This window comes from Rhinichthys klamathensis, unplaced genomic scaffold (genome assembly GCF_029890125.1).
Source record: "Rhinichthys klamathensis goyatoka isolate OS25496 unplaced genomic scaffold, OSU_Roscu_1.1 h1tg000206l_1, whole genome shotgun sequence".
In the NCBI taxonomy this organism is placed as follows: domain Eukaryota; kingdom Metazoa; phylum Chordata; class Actinopteri; order Cypriniformes; family Leuciscidae; genus Rhinichthys; species Rhinichthys klamathensis.
Window position 1 is genome coordinate 1,429,039 of NW_026606731.1, and position 16,504 is coordinate 1,445,542.

General features: G+C 39.0%; 1 protein-coding gene across 3 annotated transcripts in view; it reads left to right on the forward strand.

Annotated features, from left to right (window-relative positions):
* Positions 1-16,504, forward strand: part of arhgef12a (Rho guanine nucleotide exchange factor (GEF) 12a) — a 54,534-nt gene that overhangs the window by 19,423 nt on the left and 18,607 nt on the right. For 2 of the 3 annotated variants that reach the window (XM_056263371.1, XM_056263370.1), the window contains exons 3-19: positions 2,805-2,899; positions 4,950-5,006; positions 7,131-7,229; positions 8,118-8,167; positions 8,366-8,423; positions 8,504-8,676; positions 8,842-8,916; positions 9,365-9,475; positions 10,436-10,534; positions 10,665-10,793; positions 10,876-10,974; positions 11,055-11,165; positions 13,140-13,238; positions 13,716-13,758; positions 15,376-15,481; positions 15,597-15,722; positions 16,334-16,366. In XM_056263371.1, coding sequence (XP_056119346.1) covers positions 2,805-2,899; positions 4,950-5,006; positions 7,131-7,229; positions 8,118-8,167; positions 8,366-8,423; positions 8,504-8,676; positions 8,842-8,916; positions 9,365-9,475; positions 10,436-10,534; positions 10,665-10,793; positions 10,876-10,974; positions 11,055-11,165; positions 13,140-13,238; positions 13,716-13,758; positions 15,376-15,481; positions 15,597-15,722; positions 16,334-16,366 — 1,563 coding nt within the window. The remainder of the gene's footprint in view (positions 1-2,804; positions 2,900-4,949; positions 5,007-7,130; positions 7,230-8,117; positions 8,168-8,365; positions 8,424-8,503; positions 8,677-8,841; positions 8,917-9,364; positions 9,476-10,435; positions 10,535-10,664; positions 10,794-10,875; positions 10,975-11,054; positions 11,166-13,139; positions 13,239-13,715; positions 13,759-15,375; positions 15,482-15,596; positions 15,723-16,333; positions 16,367-16,504) is intronic. The other variant, XM_056263372.1, reaches the window with a different exon arrangement.

Sequence of the window (16,504 nt, forward strand, 5' to 3'; positions counted from 1 at the left end):
ATGGGGGTGATGTCATGAGTTGGAGCACAGAGGTCCTCTAGACCGCACTGGATAAAGACAGCATGTGCTTTTTCTTCTGCACAGTCACTGTTTACTCTCTCTCTCTCTCTCTCTCTCTCTCTCTCTCTCTCTCTCTCTCTCTCTCTCTCTCTCTCTCTCTCTCTCTCTCTCTCTTCTCTCTCTCTCTCTCTCTCTCTCTCTCTCTCTCTCTCTCTCTCTCTCTCTCTCTCTCTCTCTCTCTCTCTCTCTCTCTCTCTCTCTCTCTCTCTCTCTCTGCCAGCCAGCCACACAACCCTCTCTACCCTCCAAGCCCCTCTCTCTCTCCTCTCCTCTCGCCCCCTCTCTCTCTCTCTCCTCCACACTCGCTTGTCTTTTCCTCCAGCGCTCTATCCAGCAATAATATCTTCCTCCAGCTCTCTTCACCCCCTATCTTCCTGCCAGCCTGCCCACCACATGCATACACATAATGCATGCACTCAAGAAATCTGTGAGCAAAAAAGTGCAGAAAAAAAGGGACGGCTTTTTTAAACTTTTATGCCTACGCATTACTGTAACAGATGTGGTCGTAAGCACAAATACACAAATGGCAGTATTTTTATGTGTACCATCAGCATGCATGATACATCATGGAGAGAATAACATGTAAAAGGTACGATTATTGGCTGCTTTGGTTGTTTGGATATACTTTTCCATTCCTCCTCTTTGGCGGGAGGTTTTTAGCTGAGCAGACCATGGAACGTTTCACAGGCATTTTCATAAATGGCCCATTCAGTTCCCTCAAACTGCTCTCAAAAGGATCCTGTGTTGCTACAGAGAGCTCTGATACAAGCAATGTGTGACAGTGTGCTCGAAGACTTAAGAACTATACAATTGTTTTGACCGTTTTCATAGGGATAATTCACCTGGAAATGAAAATTGTCACTTACTCACATTCATGTTGTTCTAAAGGCCCTGTATCAGGGTTTTTCCAGGGTCAAAAATGTTTTTTTGGATGTGGCGGATGAACATGGTCATGCACACACACACGCACACGCACGCACACACACACACGCACACACACACACAGTGGAAAGTACCCTACCCACGTGCACTGTAAGCCAGTACTGACAATAAATCCAAAATAAATGCAAAGAAACAGTTTGTAATATTAACTTATTCTATTTATCCATGAAATTAGAAAAATAATCACTTCACAGGATAGATCATAAAACAAAGTGCTTAGAACTATTTTATATTTAAAATCTGTAAATTTATATTTGAAAAGTTAGTTTGAAAAGAACAAATGAACAACACATTGCAAAGAAAAAGTGTCAGCTTAATGCACAAATCCTGGAAGACGGTAATGGAGGTTTGGAACAACATGAGAGTGAGTAAATTATACATTTTCAGTTTTTAGAAAGAACTGTTCAGTCTTTCTGATTTGGGTCTCAGTCATTCTAATGTTGACTGGTAATTTAAACTTGTAATATTAGTGGTAATTAGCTCTCATGTTAAATTTAAGATGGGGTTTGCATTGTGAAAGAGTGGATATTTTTATTTTACTTTTTTTTTTTTTTTACATGACCGTTAGAGTAAATATGGAAATTGTGGCCCCTATGGGGAGTGGGAACAGGATTGCTTATGTTGTCCTGTACCGGCATTCAATGTTAATTTTATTAATTGAGTATAAATTGAAAAGTCAGTGATTGGCGGCTGTTCTCTCATTAGACTTATCTAGTTTACCAGAGGTGACAAATTGCCTTGTGTAATCTACCGTCCTCTTAAAGGGTGGGCTAATCTCAGCGAGTCCTTTCCATTACTTCGCTGCAGTGTTAATTTCACAGTTAGCTGACCTCTGAAGCAATCTTAGAAAAGTTAGTTAAGCATTCATACTATTATTCCCAGTGTTCAGAGCAACATTGCAAATGTCTTGCACTTCACTTTTAGGGTTTAGATTCAACTCTTTCTGATACCGTCCTGTAATGAACCAGCCGTTCGGCTGACCCATAGAATGAGTTCAAAATCGATGAGCTGTCAGACTGACAGACAAATGTGATGTTTAGCTGACCCTCCATTGTTTAAAATGCTGAAGTGATAGTTTTGTGTGGATGTTTCTCATTGAGCACATTATTTTCAGTCAGTTCGGTGGTCTGCAGGGTCCACAGGTCAAGCGCGTGAGCCCAGGTGAAGGAAATGGCAGCAGGCTGTTAGTACAGTGGCTCTCAGTTAGACGCAGTAAGACAGGCCTACAAAGGGCTTCTTCAGCACTGTGTCCCATCACTGGCTGGCCTACAGAACAAAGGTTTCTCACACAGCCTGTGAGCGGGAAGCAGAGCACTGTTAAACACACTCGCCCCACCTCACCTTACTCCCGAGGCTACTTTTAGACCTGGATTCATACTGCTGTACGCAGGCTTTTCCACTTGCTCTTCTGATAAAGAGCCAGCAGGACTCATGCAGAGCCTCTTAATTGATGTGTTTAATGAATAGGGCTACATAAGCGCGGTGGGCCACATCTGTTGTCCTAGCAGGAAGTTAACAAAGCAAAAAGCACACAGCAAGATGAAACTACTCAACACTACACAATACACAGTGCCATCAGTCAATGCACTTAAAGCTGGTCTGAATGAATGGCTGACGATATGAGTTCTTTCATGTTGTTGCTGATATCTAGAGAGCAGGGTAGCCAATATAATGCTGATAAACGCATAGTACGATTTTATGGTGGCATGTGAGACACTTATTTTACAAATGGTGTATTTGTTGCAGGGTGTTCATGTGTTTCATTGACCTTGGACATTGATTTCTCCTGTTTGTGTTTGCAGAACCAGTAGCATTCTCAACAGAGACCACCCTCCCGACAAAAGGCCCAAAAGTGATAAGCTGCCCGGTACCCCTACACACGAGTTTGACCCTACAGGTAAGTGACGACGGGCACTTTCGTTCTTACTTGTCTTTCACACTCACACTTTATTTTTCTACTCGTTCAGAATGGTAGTGTTTAGCTGTACTAAAGAGTGTCCTGACTGCTCGTGTGCGTGTGGTGTGGACCGAAGCACACTGCTCCTCTCATACGGTCTCTCTTTAGACTCTAAAATGGAAACAGTTTCCTCCACACAGCACAGATGGAAGGCTGTGCCTGTCCACTAACTGCAGTGGAACGGCTTTAAACAGCGGCATGATTCATACTTGCTGACCATAAACGATGCACATGTTCCTGGCCCCAGTTTTGGCAGTTGAAAGATATTGTCAGTGTGTTTTTCTTTCAAGTTTTGCCTCTGTTTTTCCTCTCAGCTGCTGGGGAGAGTAGAGAAGGAAAAGCAGTTCTGTGCATGGCCGTTAATGTGAGGTTTATGGTGACGAACACTGTGATAATCGTATCGATTAAAATACGATTCACATTGTTTGGAATGAGAGATGTTTTCCTGTTCGATTGAAAGTCACTTGTGTGTCTGAATGAGATAATGGCAGAATTTCCTCAGGGCTCTTTTCAAAGATTTCTGAGCTATTCTGAAGCAGTTTTATTGATTGCTTTTTGTCCTGGCATAAATGTCTCACTTTCACATTTGAGTTAGAGGGAATAGTGGTGAATGGAGGAGGTGATGCATGTTTATTTTGGATGTTCTTCTGGTGTTGGACTCGCCTCATCTGAAGCATGACTAAACCACCTTAACCATGGTGTCCTCTAGGGCTGGGCGATATAGCTAAAAATATGAAATATTTTTTCATTCTTTTGACTACATCTGATATTGTCTGTTTGTTCTGAATAATTTTTTTCCAGTCAGAGGAACCATAATTTCGACCAAACAGCCATAGTTGTCAAGTACGATCAAAGTGTTTAATGCAAAAAAGTAATATATAACATTTAATAATATTTGTAATGTAATATTTACATACATATCTTTTTATTAAAACATTTTACTCCCTACTTAAATTCAAATTAGAGATGCTGTTTAAATATCCCTGTCCTAACGTTCTTATGCTCACTAATGTCAAATTTTGAGGCCAAACTAAAATATTCATTTAGTAAATAAAAATTGCATTAAAATCATTGTACTATTCGCATGTTGCTTAATTGTAAATTTCCAGCAAAATAATTTGAGATCATATTGGCCTGGTTTCACAGACGGGGCTTAAATTAAGACAGGATTAGGACTTCAATTAGGGTATTTATTTAAGTAGCTTTTATTAACGTTGTTTAGAAAAAAAACATTACTGGTGTGCATCTTAAGACAAAACAATGGCAGTGACATATTTTAATATTTGTCAGTGCAAGTTCCTTTGTTAAGACAGCTCAAACATGCATTTTAGTCTGGATCTCTGGAACTATAAGCCTTGTCTGTGAAACTGGGGGATTATGATATATCGCCCAACCCTAATATCTTTCCAACATTCCTTTAGGAATGTCTGAGAAGTGTGGCTCTTTTGTGTGATACATTTCAGCCCAAAGTTGTAAAGCCTTACTTAAAGAGGGAAACCATTGTTATAAATCTTATATATCCTGTGTCAAAGAATATCACTGATTACATTTTTGAGAGAAATTTAAGTAGGTCTGGCTAATCAGATCCACAATTTGCTCTCTTGTGTTATGAGATGTATATATTTTAATATATCCGTCATTGCGTAACCACTTTTGAGAATGTTATCTCTCATTAAAGCGCTTTTCACCCCAAACTCTGTTGGTTATATTTGCATTTGTGCCGATCATTGATTTCTGGGTTAACACCCGGGACCTTAATACCTGAACACCTTATTAATCATTTCAGGGGGAGACACTTTGTTAATATGTAAGACCTTGGGGAATTAACTGCTTATCAAATGACAATGACCCACTCCAAAACAGCCACACTTTGTGTATTTGTGCTATTGCTCTTTTTTTTTTCTTCTTCATTTGAGTCCTCTCTCTGTGTCCTCTGTGATGTGTGTGTGCGTGTGTGTCCCATGTTGTATCATGATGTTGTGTTGCTCAGACGTGCTGGTGCAGAAGAGTGGATTTGTAGTGGCTGACAGGAGACCTGAGTCTTGTGGTAAGATGATCACACTGTTGCTGTGTTTCTAGCTCTCTTTCCTCCTGATAGGGGGATTCTCCTCTCCCGCACTGTGAAGTTCAAGTGTTATCAGCATTTATTCAAGTTCTGCTTTTCCACTGAGTCGATTTTGGGCTGTGTGTGTATTATTGGACAATATCAGATAGATAGCATTATTCTTAAAGGCTCAGAGAGAGTCTGAATGCTCAGTTTAAAGACTTGATCACTGTTTACACTTAATTTAATTCCATTCAAGGTTATTTGTATAGCACTTTTCAGAATACATATCGTTTCAAATCAGCTTCACAGAAAATGCTTGTTTCAATGATACAATTAGGAAGTATTCTTTCTGTTATTGGTTGACTTACTTCAATTACATTGCACCATTTCATATTTATAAATGTCCTTTTTATCGGTGAACAAAGCGAAAAATGGTGCTCTTCTTTGCAATACTGTTTGAATGATCAAAAATTATTCATAAGTTAAAAAGTTATTTGATCAAAAATGCAGTAAATCTATAATATTGTGAATACAACCTTTTTTATTTAAATATTTTAAAATGTGATTTATTCCTATGGTGGCAAAGCTGAATTTTCAGCATAATTACTCCTGTCTTAAGTGTCTCATGATCTTAAGAAATCATTCTAATATGCTGATTTGCTGCTCAAGAAATACATTTCATTTTTATTATCAATAGTGAAAATGGTTATGTTGCTTAATGTTTTTAAACCACAATGCCTTTTTATGATAAAAAAAGAAATAGAATCTTTTGTAACATTTATAAATGTCGCTTTTGATCAATTAAATGCATCCTTGCTGAAGAAAAGTATTTCTTTAACAAAAATTTTACTGACACCAAACTTTTGAATGGTAGTTATTATAGCAATATATAATTATGTAAATTCATTGAACAGTTAATTTGACATTGAAACCATTATTTAAATCTTTTGGGCAGAATTTAGTTTTGTTTCATTTAATTATCATAAAACAGAAACTATATGTTATAACAGAATCAGAAAAAAAGCTGTATTTGGAGGACAATTCAGCAAAAAATTTTTCATTAACTCCAATTTTTCCATATATCATTCATTTATTTTATTTATTGACCTCTCCAATGAATTTTGGGGGTTAAATCTGACTGATGATGCGTCCCAAAAGACAAACTTACCAAGCCAAAATAACTTTGACTTGTAGAAAACATGTTTACAGTAATGCACTTGCAACATTACATTGGTTAGCATGTAAAAGGATCACTTATCACACTTTTCAAAATTAAATTCAGTATTTCAACTCTCAAGTCATAACCATGTAAATCTGGCAACTTTCACATGACGCATGCAAGGATACCAGGAAGATATGGAAACTCGGCCAACATTGGAAGTTCATCTAGAAAAACATTTTTTACTGAATAATTTGTGAAATGCTTCATATTCCTGCTTTAAACCCTTCTGTCGTCCCATAGACATCAAGTGCATTACTGAACTGTATTTACAAATGAGGGACTACATTTTCTCCTCTAGTATTCGACAGCCTACTGCAGACACTGATGGTAGAGCTCAAGTCATATTTATCCTTAATTTATTTTTATTTTTTTATTGAAGGTATTTCACAGAAGGCAACTTGAAGACATAGATGTAGTTTTTTCTCTGTGCCTATTTGATCAGTTTACATTGGAGTTCATACTCATTTCTCTGATTTGAGTTCTGCGGTTTTTGTATTCAAATCTGATTGGATGATCTATCCATTTTGAAAGTAGGCCCATCTCTCATGCTAGCAGCATTAGATGTCCGTGATAACCCACACTTCCACACCTCTATCATTTCCTGTATCTTTCCATTATCCTGGGAAGCTGGCTAGATTTTAATTGGACTGTGAAATTGATGCATCCAACTCTGCTCTCTCTGTTGTTGTTTTTTATGTTGACAAGTACTTTATGACGGTCTGCACTTACTTGCACTGTCATTTCGATCAGGTTTTAGAGTCATTGTTACTGTAATCTGCTTTGATAGGCCTCTCCTGGTGAATACATATAAAAGGCATTGACAATCCAGTAAAATCAGTTTTGTAGCTCCCTTATAAAACTTTCTCTCTTGTTCTCTCCCTCCCTCCCTCGCTCCCTCCCAGGGCTGGTTCAGAGATGTGTGATCATTCAGAAAGATGAGAACGGCTTTGGGCTGACCGTCAGTGGGGACAACCCTGTTTTCGTACAACTCGTCAAACAGGGTAAGACGCCTGTCTAAGACGCCTATCTTTCTTTCTCCGCCCCCATCAGCTCCTGTGGGCATCTGTCACAGAGACTTTCCCCTCCCCAGGCTGATATGACTTGGCTGTAGGTCAGAAATGGAGCTGATGTGCTCTGACCAGGGCCAATTAGAGGACACACAAAGCATCGTAAAGGAGGTTGCATACACATTGAATAAAGTAGAAGGAACTATAAACAATCCCATAGTAGACCTTAGTCAGGGTCTATGGGATTTTTAAAAGGCTGTAAGGGACTGTTGTACAGTCCTTTACAGTACAGACTGTAGTGTTGTTGAACAGCATGGCAATTTTTCAGCTGAATAAACATTTTTCCACAAACATGTCAGTAAACAAACTCCATTAAACAATTTTTTTTTTCAAGTTGTGAGTTGTAAAAATTAATTGTGAAAATTACAGCATGCATGCCATTATAACAATTTTAAGTCTATCCCTCACAGCATTGTTTTATCCACGTGGTCTATAATTAGCCCTTTTTCTTGGTGGTGAAAAAACAAAACAAAAACATTATTTGTGCTTGTTACTCGTTGGTGTTTTTAAAAGTTTGAACAGATTTTTTATTTTATTTTCCTGTGTCCTAATGCACTCATAATTGCTCAGTTTTCACTACAATTTAGTTCACACTGTAGTGAACGAGTCTGTAAGAGACAGTAAATGCATGCATGTATGCACAAAATGGAGGTTTCATCATTTGCAAAATGACACTAAAAACCAATTTATGTGCAGTGTAAATGGAGCACATAAACCACATAGCAACCCCTTTAGCACTCTGGCAGCAGCACTCTGTCAACCACCCACCACACTAGATAATACTTTCAATTCGTAAAACAATCATCTTCTGTCATTTGGTAGATGGCGCTGCCATGCGTGCAGGTGTTCAGACGGGGGACAGGATCATTAAGGTGAGACACTTACAGAGACCAGGTTACTATATAGAGCTGCCCACCCCTTCTCTCTCTTCACCACTGCATTTCTGCATCTGTCTGTTCTGCCACCTGCTGGTCACAAAATCACCTCATGTTTGTGTCGGTGTAGGAGTAGAACTCACATGTATATGTTAGAGTTTAATGCATTTTGAATGTTTTTCTCCTCTGCTTTAGGTGAACGGGACCTTGGTGACACAATCAAACCATGTGGAAGTGGTGAATTTAATCAAATGTAAGGATAAACCATGTGTTTAGTTAAAGATTGACACATCATATTACCACCGCTGACCCAAATTCATTTGTTCTTCACAGCCGGTTCTTATGTGGCCCTCACATTATTAGGCCGACCTCCCGGGTCGCCCCAGATCCCCCTCTCTGAGGTAAACGTGGGTCTTGGGTCACCGGGGTGTTTCGGGGACCCTTTTGTTACATCTCCCAACTCTTACAATGCAGCGGCACGCACCTCCTCTCCCCTTGTACCATGGGTGAGCACCCCATACATTCTTGTGGTCCAACAATGAAATGTTTTTATATCTGGTATTGTTTATTTGTTGTCAGTTTACTTCCTCATATCTCTCCTCCAATTAAATGACGTCATCTATATTTTTCATTTGCTCCTCCTTGACATTTCTTAACCCAACCCTACATAGGAAGAGAACAGTGCTTCACACAACCAAAGAATAGACATCAAGAGGATGGTGTCCAAGGAGCAACAGGACATGCAGGTCAGAATCTAAATATCAGACTCAAAATTACTTGTTTAAAGTAGACACATAGGCTACTTTAAATTTCACAAATTGTCAGTAAAGGGTTGAGTAACAGAGCTATATTGTTGCAGTATGACTTAAGTTGATAAGAATGAGGCCTTTCCTGTTGGGAGGTAATTTAGGCTCCAGTATAGCTGATAAGTGAGAGGGCAGACCTAAGCCCCTCCCACTGTTTCGACACAGTGCAGTTTTACCACCTTCGTAGTGCTTGTAAACAAAGATCTGTCATTTTGATTTTCTTGGAGAGCGACATAGAAGTAGACCTCTATAATACACTAAATATAAGCGTTGAGTGCCGAGCAGAGCAACATGTCAGAGCAGTTGTTAGATTGTACTTGTCTTTTGCCTTTTGACTGGGGTGTAAGAGGTCTGATTATATAGTATATGAAAATTTCTCATTCTTTAGGGACTAATGGAGGACTACAGCAGAACTCATACAGCCAAACCACTACGGGACATCCAGGAAGCCAAGAAGCACATTCCACATCAGCAGGGCCAGCTCAACAGGGCTACACATGTATGACATTTCTGAACAGTTTCAATGATTTTCACATTTAAAGCATCACTAACACAGTGTTTGGAGTTGTGGTTGACCAATATGTATGTATGTATGTATGTATGTATGTATGTATGTATGTATGTATGTTTGTGTGTATGTGTGTATATATATATATATATATATAAATCATATTTATGTGAAATTTACTTACTAACTTACTAAAAAAGTATTTGTAAAAAAATCTCCATTTTCAACTTTCTTTAGCGTGTAAAGTTTCTGTTTGAGCGTGAAAAAGGTCTGCAAAGTTACAAAGCACAAAGTCCACTCCAAAGGGAGTTACAGTATTTTCCATATCAGTAAGCACTCTATCTGAACTCCCTGAGACACCTTAATTGTAGTCTTGAGTTTTCTTCCAGGAACGTACACGTCACAATATCCCTCTCATTTCAATAATTCCTGACTTAGACATGCGCAAAAAAGGGGTGAGACCTGGTTGAGTTGTGTTAGTAATGTGTTGAAATTAGCAGTTATAGTTAGGGGTGTGACATTTCCAAAACACACTTGAAGCAGTCTACCAATCAAAACACACTTGTCCAGCCAACCAATCAGAGCACGTTTCACTTTTCGTAAGGAGGGACTTCATATAGACAGGAACAGAGCGTTACTGACAGACCAGGAAGAGAGTTGTTGTAATAATATAAAATGTGATTTAAAAAAAAAAAAAAAAAAAAAAACATTCTAGCATTAAAGCCTATTTTAGTAGACCCCAAAAACATAATATGCACCAGAATATAGGCTTTCAAAAGGCTGGATGGGGATAGTTATTGGCCCAATGGGAAAAGTTATTAGCCAATGTTAATATGTCGGTATGAACGATATATTACTTGACCACTTCTTAGAAGACTATGATAGTTTAAAAAAAAATCATGAATATCATTGAATTATGCCACATGAATGAACTATAAATCTGTGCTTTAGGAGGGTATGTGTCTCAGGAACAGTGAAGATGGCTGTTGGGTGGATGAGGATCAATATAAGGGAGATTTCAGCCCGGAGGGTTTCTGGAGTGGAAGTTCAGTAAGTGTACTATGCATTCTCTTCTTATGAGATATTTTCACTGATCTCAGCTGAACATGAGTGTTCTCGGTGGCTCTTGTTCCTTCCTTCCCTATGGTGTAATTAATTGTGTATATGGTGTGATGTGCAGGTCCAGCACCGGTTCTATCTGGCCTCTCCAGAGAGCCGAAGGGCCTCCAACTGTTCCAGTCCGAAGAGCACCCCCAGAGACAGCCTCAACTCCTGCCCGTCTCCTGAGGTCGAGGACCGTTCTGACCTAGTGAGAACCATTCCTTTTGACGGACTTTACCGTCTGATTTCAGATCAGCACGATTGTCACACCTCTCTGCTTCCTGCCGTAGGATTCTCGTTTCCAATCCTCCATAGGGAGCCCACCCTCCCGCCTGGCTACGGAGATCATTGCTGCTGAAGATGATGACTTTGACACCGAGCAGGAGCAGGTATTCTCAGTTCTTTTCCCTCAGTGTAGAAACCCTGATCTTGGTCACCTCACTCTCTAAACTGATATGATGTGTTCCAGGTGAACGGCCAGTGCAGCTGCTTCCAGAATATCGAGCTGCTCAAGACTCGCCCTGCTCATCTTGCCGCCTTCCTGCACCATGTGATCTCCCAGTTTGACCCTGCGCCTCTTGTGAGTTCCAGCAGTAATTAGAAATGCTTGCTAAGGCAGACAAGACTATTGCTATAGGTCATGCTTTTCTAAGCAAACCGATTTATGGTATTGCCTGACAGACAATAAAACGGATGGAAAATCCCATAGAGTTGGTTTGAAACAGTGATTCAACCCAGCATTTTTTCTTCTTAAATCTGTTTTTAGACCAACTTTTCAAGCTACAAGTTTGTTTTACTAGCACATCCGCATCGACGAGGTTCACCACACGTGAGAATTTAGCAAATAAATGTTTTGCCATGGATTATGCTTTTCCTGAATGGAGGATCCAAATCTTCTCATTCATCACAGAAAAAAAGTGTAAAAAAAACAGGGAAGCATGTTCTATTGGAAGTCTTCATGTCACAACCTCTGATTTTAACAAGCTACACAATGAATGATGAAATAAACCACTCAAAAATAAAAAAAATGCACTTACAAAAATCTGAATTTCTGATTTCAAACCACCTATGAAGGATTTAATGCGTTTTTTCTAGTGCTGTCAAAATTAGCGCGTTAATGCATGCAATTAATATTTTCAGTTTAACGTGTTAAAAATATTTAACGCAATTAACGCAGCATCCGTTTTTTTTTATGTCATCCTTTGGCTAACATTAGCTTTAATAAGGATTAATCTAGATTTAATTTATAATTTATGCAGTTAAGACTGTAAAGTGTTTGATAACTTTATTCAATTTCTGTATATTTCCTACCTGTTAGACAGGTAGAAAAGCCACTGGTTGGCTAAATATTACATTTATTATAATGTGAAGACTGAAGATTGTTTTAATTTCACTTAAATTAAGTAATTTTTTTTGAAAGCCTAATAAATGTTGAAATTAATAGCTTTCAATTATACTGTAATGTCGAATGTCTATCATTAATGTAAAAAAGAAAATTAGTACCAGTATTAGTATCAGTGAAACTGGCCTTCATTCATTAGAAGATGCCATCACAACACGTATTTAAAATATACTGTCTTCAAGTTGTTTCTACATTAATTTGGAGAGTAACTGTGAAACTGTTACAATATAAAAATATCAAATATTAATGTTGCGATTAATCGCAATTAGTGACAGAACAAATGTGTTTTTTTAATTAGTTAATGTTTTTAATCGATTGAAAGCACTAGATTTTTCTATTCAGACTACAATTTTTTTTTTATTATTATCAATGTTGAAACGGTGATGGTTTTATTTTCAGGATTCTTTGTAGCCTGGGAAAACCCAGACAACTTCCGGCAAATTTAGATTTGCTCTGAAAGTTAGTCTGGCAAAGAACTCATTCAAGCCCATTTCCAATCCGTCGAAATCGAGGCACCAATCAGAAACGTTGGGGCGGGCTTTACACGATGACGAACAGCGCTGGGATTTTGAAGCAGATTTTGTAGCCTACATTACAAAGATGGATGCCGCCGTCGAACATCGCTCGTTCGAATCAGCTATTGCGTCTGTTTTAAGCGATTTGAACGTTTCCTTTTTGTTAAAAACCGAGCAAAGAACAACACTCGAAGATTCTCCGCCGCTCTGCATACGTCATCTCCTTCATCGCTCTGATTGGGTTTAGGTCTATCCGCGACGTCCGTTGGTGACGCCCCTCTGGAAATGATTTGTCTATGATGCTTTGCCAGACCATAACTCAGTTACAACTGAGAATGGTCTGGTTTTAACCAGGCTAGATTCTTTGTTGAATGAAGTTCAAAAGAACCGCATTTATTTGAAATAGAAATCTTTTGTGACATTTTAAATGTCTTTGCTGTCACTTTTGAGCAATTCAGTGCATTCTTGCTAAATAAAAGTTGAGATCTGACCAACCCCAAAATTTTGAAACGTAGTGTATATTGGTGACCATATTGGTATCAGCTATCAGTAATGTTTTCAATTTGAATCAGTCACAAACAAATTCACAAATCTGTCTCGCTAGTTCTCGCTCACTGAATCCCACTTCCCTCCACAGCTCTGCTACCTGTACGCTGACCTCTACAAACAGACCAACTCCAAAGAAATGCGGCGCATCTTCATGGACTTCTTGACTTTCTTCATAGACCGGGGGGCAGTAAGTGGAGCTTTTCACACCTCATCCCTTCTCGCTCTAACCTGTCATTGTCTGCGCTGTCTTGGTGTCATTTGGTCTGCGGGCATGTTGAGGCAAAAGCCTGGATCCACCCAGATCAACCGTGCCTTTTGTCCCGAGAGGTGTGTGGAAGGTTACTCCTTTCCCAGCACCCTCAGGGTCAGGAAGCAAACGCTCTCTCAGACAACCTTTTACCTTTCTCCGCGGTCATTGCATGTTGTTGTTCTCAAACTCAGTGTGAGTTTGTGAGTGGGTGCGAGTCTTCCCTGCAGCAAACTTTGTTCTCTTTCTGCCAGATGGACGGGTAGTTCATTGGGAAAATTGTGCATATTTCTTTTCCCAGAGCTCAGCTATTTTGTTACCTTGTTATTTTAGCGTTTGTAGTTGTTTTGCAGGCAAAAAAAAAAACTTCTTCTTTTGTCAGAAACCCCTTTTTAATTTATTATTTTCGTTCAACAGAATTTGAAGGTCGCTGTGCCTGAATCCATCTCCACTGAGCTCGGTAAGCACAGTTCATTTTAGAAGCGTCTTAATGGAAACACAAAACTTATTCTCACCCTCGCAGTGTTGTTTCAACAGTCGTGTTTCTGTGTTCATTCAACATCCAACCACATCATTATTTCTCAGACCTCTGTGGGAAACCTGCAATTGTTTAGAAGGCATAATCCTGTTTAACATTCATGTGGACTCTCCATGTTATTATGGATTTAGCATCTGAAGCACTTGGTCACTCTGACCATGTGTCATGTTGACATTGCTTGAAGAGACAACATGTTTATGGCTCAAATGAGCTGTTTTCTGTTGTTTACTGATCATAAATGGTTGTTTGAATGTGTATTTGTGAGAAATGTATTTATGCATGTACCTAGCTGTAGGTTGGGGACAAAATTGTTCTTGATGGGGACATTTTTTTTTTATATATTTTTTTTATATACACGTTCTAAAAATGTAACAAGTTCTCTTTTAGGGTTAGTCTGAAGCAATTATAATGAAGTTCTATATTTAAACAAAGGAATTGAAGTCTATCATTTGTCCCCATTTAGATAGCTTAGTAATCTTAGTAGCTTAGGTCTGATTTGTCCTTAAAAGACCGTAACACCTGACAATGCCTAGATTATTTGACAAGCTAAGGGTCTTCATGAGAACTATGACTCAATTAACTTGCTAGACAATGCTTTGATTAAAATTGAATTCTGTGATGGTTAGGGTCTAGAAATCTTAAAGGGATACTCCACCGTTTTTTCATATTAAACTATGTTATTCCCTTAACTAAGACGAGTTGATACATACCTTTCTCGTCTCAGTGCATGCACTCAATCGCTATGGCGCGCAAGACACTTTGATAGCACTTAACTAGCCCAGTTCATTCAATACGGGCCAAGCAGAGAAGCGACCAAACACCTCCACGTTTTCCCTATTTAAATACAGTTACACGAGAAGTGTAACTCGACCTAGGACGGTGACACAAAATAAAACGTTGCGCTTTTCTAAGCGTGTAAAGTGGATAACTATATTGTATGGCGGAATACCATAGCAAGTACTTGGGAGCACTTCGACTCGGCGCATATATATCTATGGACTCGGCGCAGTAATATCATCACTCCGGAGAGGGAGAGGGGGAGAGGACTTTTCACGAGTGATGATATTACTGCGCCGAGTCGAAGTGCTCCCAAGCACTTGCTATGGTATTCCGCCATACAATATAGTTATCCATTTTACACACTTAGAAAAGCGCAACGTTTTATTTTGTGTCACCGTCCTAGGTCGAGTTACACTGCTCGAGTAACTGTATTTAAATAGGGAAAACGTGGAGGTGTTTGGTCACTTCTCTGCTTGGCCCATGTTGAATGAACTGGGCTAAGCTAAGTGCTATCAAAGTGTCTCGCGCGCCAGAGCGATTGAGTGCACGCACTGAGACGACAGAGGTATGTATCAACTCGTCTTAGTTAAGTGAATAACATAGTTTAATATGAAAAAACGGTGGAGTATCCCTTTAAATCACCTTTAAAACTATTGTAATATACTGGCATAATTTGTTACATCTCAATAAACAAAGAAAATCAGCTTAAAAACAGTAAACGTGTATGATTGCTCTTTATTTTTCTGTATACGTTGTCAGAGCGGCGGAGACCAGAGCTGATTCCTGAGGAATTGCACAGGCAGTATATACAGACAATGCAGGAAACGCTCCTTCCTGATGTTCACAGAAACTTGGAGGACTTCAGGTCAGGAATCAAATTCACCATCATAGCTAACCTGTGATGTCACATTGTTCTCATTCAGATTGACAGTAACACATTGACAGTAGCACCTACAAACCAACTGCATCCACTCTTACAGGCAGAAGCGCAGTATGGGTTTGACCCTGGCTGATGTAGAGCTGTCTCGGCTGGACTCTGAACAGCTGGCTCTAGAGAGAGAGCGATCATGTGCTGAAAACATCCTCTCCAAGATAGATGACATTCTGTGAGAAACCTCACACATTCTGTTAATCACTCCACATTAGGGCTGGGTGATAAATTGAATAGTAATGATATATTTCCGGTGATTTTTCTGACGATATTTAACAAGTATACTTTTTATTTGGATGTTAGACTATTTTTGTGTTCTTTCATAGTATTGATAGGACAGCTATTAATAATGCGTTCGATTTAATCTTCAGTTGCAAAACGTTCAAATATGAATCAGCAATAATGTTTATTCATAATTATATGTCGAAATAGCAAATATTATACTTATGTCAAATTAATATTTTGTGTTCAATTATTTACTTATGTGACAAGTAGCCACATAATAAGCAGGATAATTTCGCAGTGGGGTCTTGTATCAACCCAAAGAGGTTTCTTTTGCTTAACAATCCGCTGAATGTACCTTTTCCTATAGCCTTGGCGGGCCCCCTTTTTAGAACTCCAGGCCCCCAAATTTGGGAACCACTGCTTTAGCCATTTTATTTACAGTATATATTTCAGACCAAATGCATAAATGTCAAAATATAGAATATTATCCAGCCCTACTCTACATACTCAAGATTGCTTCCTCAATGGCTGTCCTCCATCTTACACGAGTGTCTCTTTCAGGTTGACTTCACAACCCACAGAAGAGGAGAAATGGTGAGATTTTTTCATGTTTTCCTGCGGCAAACCTCATCCATAATGATAATAAAGACTTTAAGGATGAGGGTTATTTGATCGTGCGTAAAGACGTTGCGTTGGATTTGTTTGTAAATTGTCAGCCTGGGGTGCCAGCGC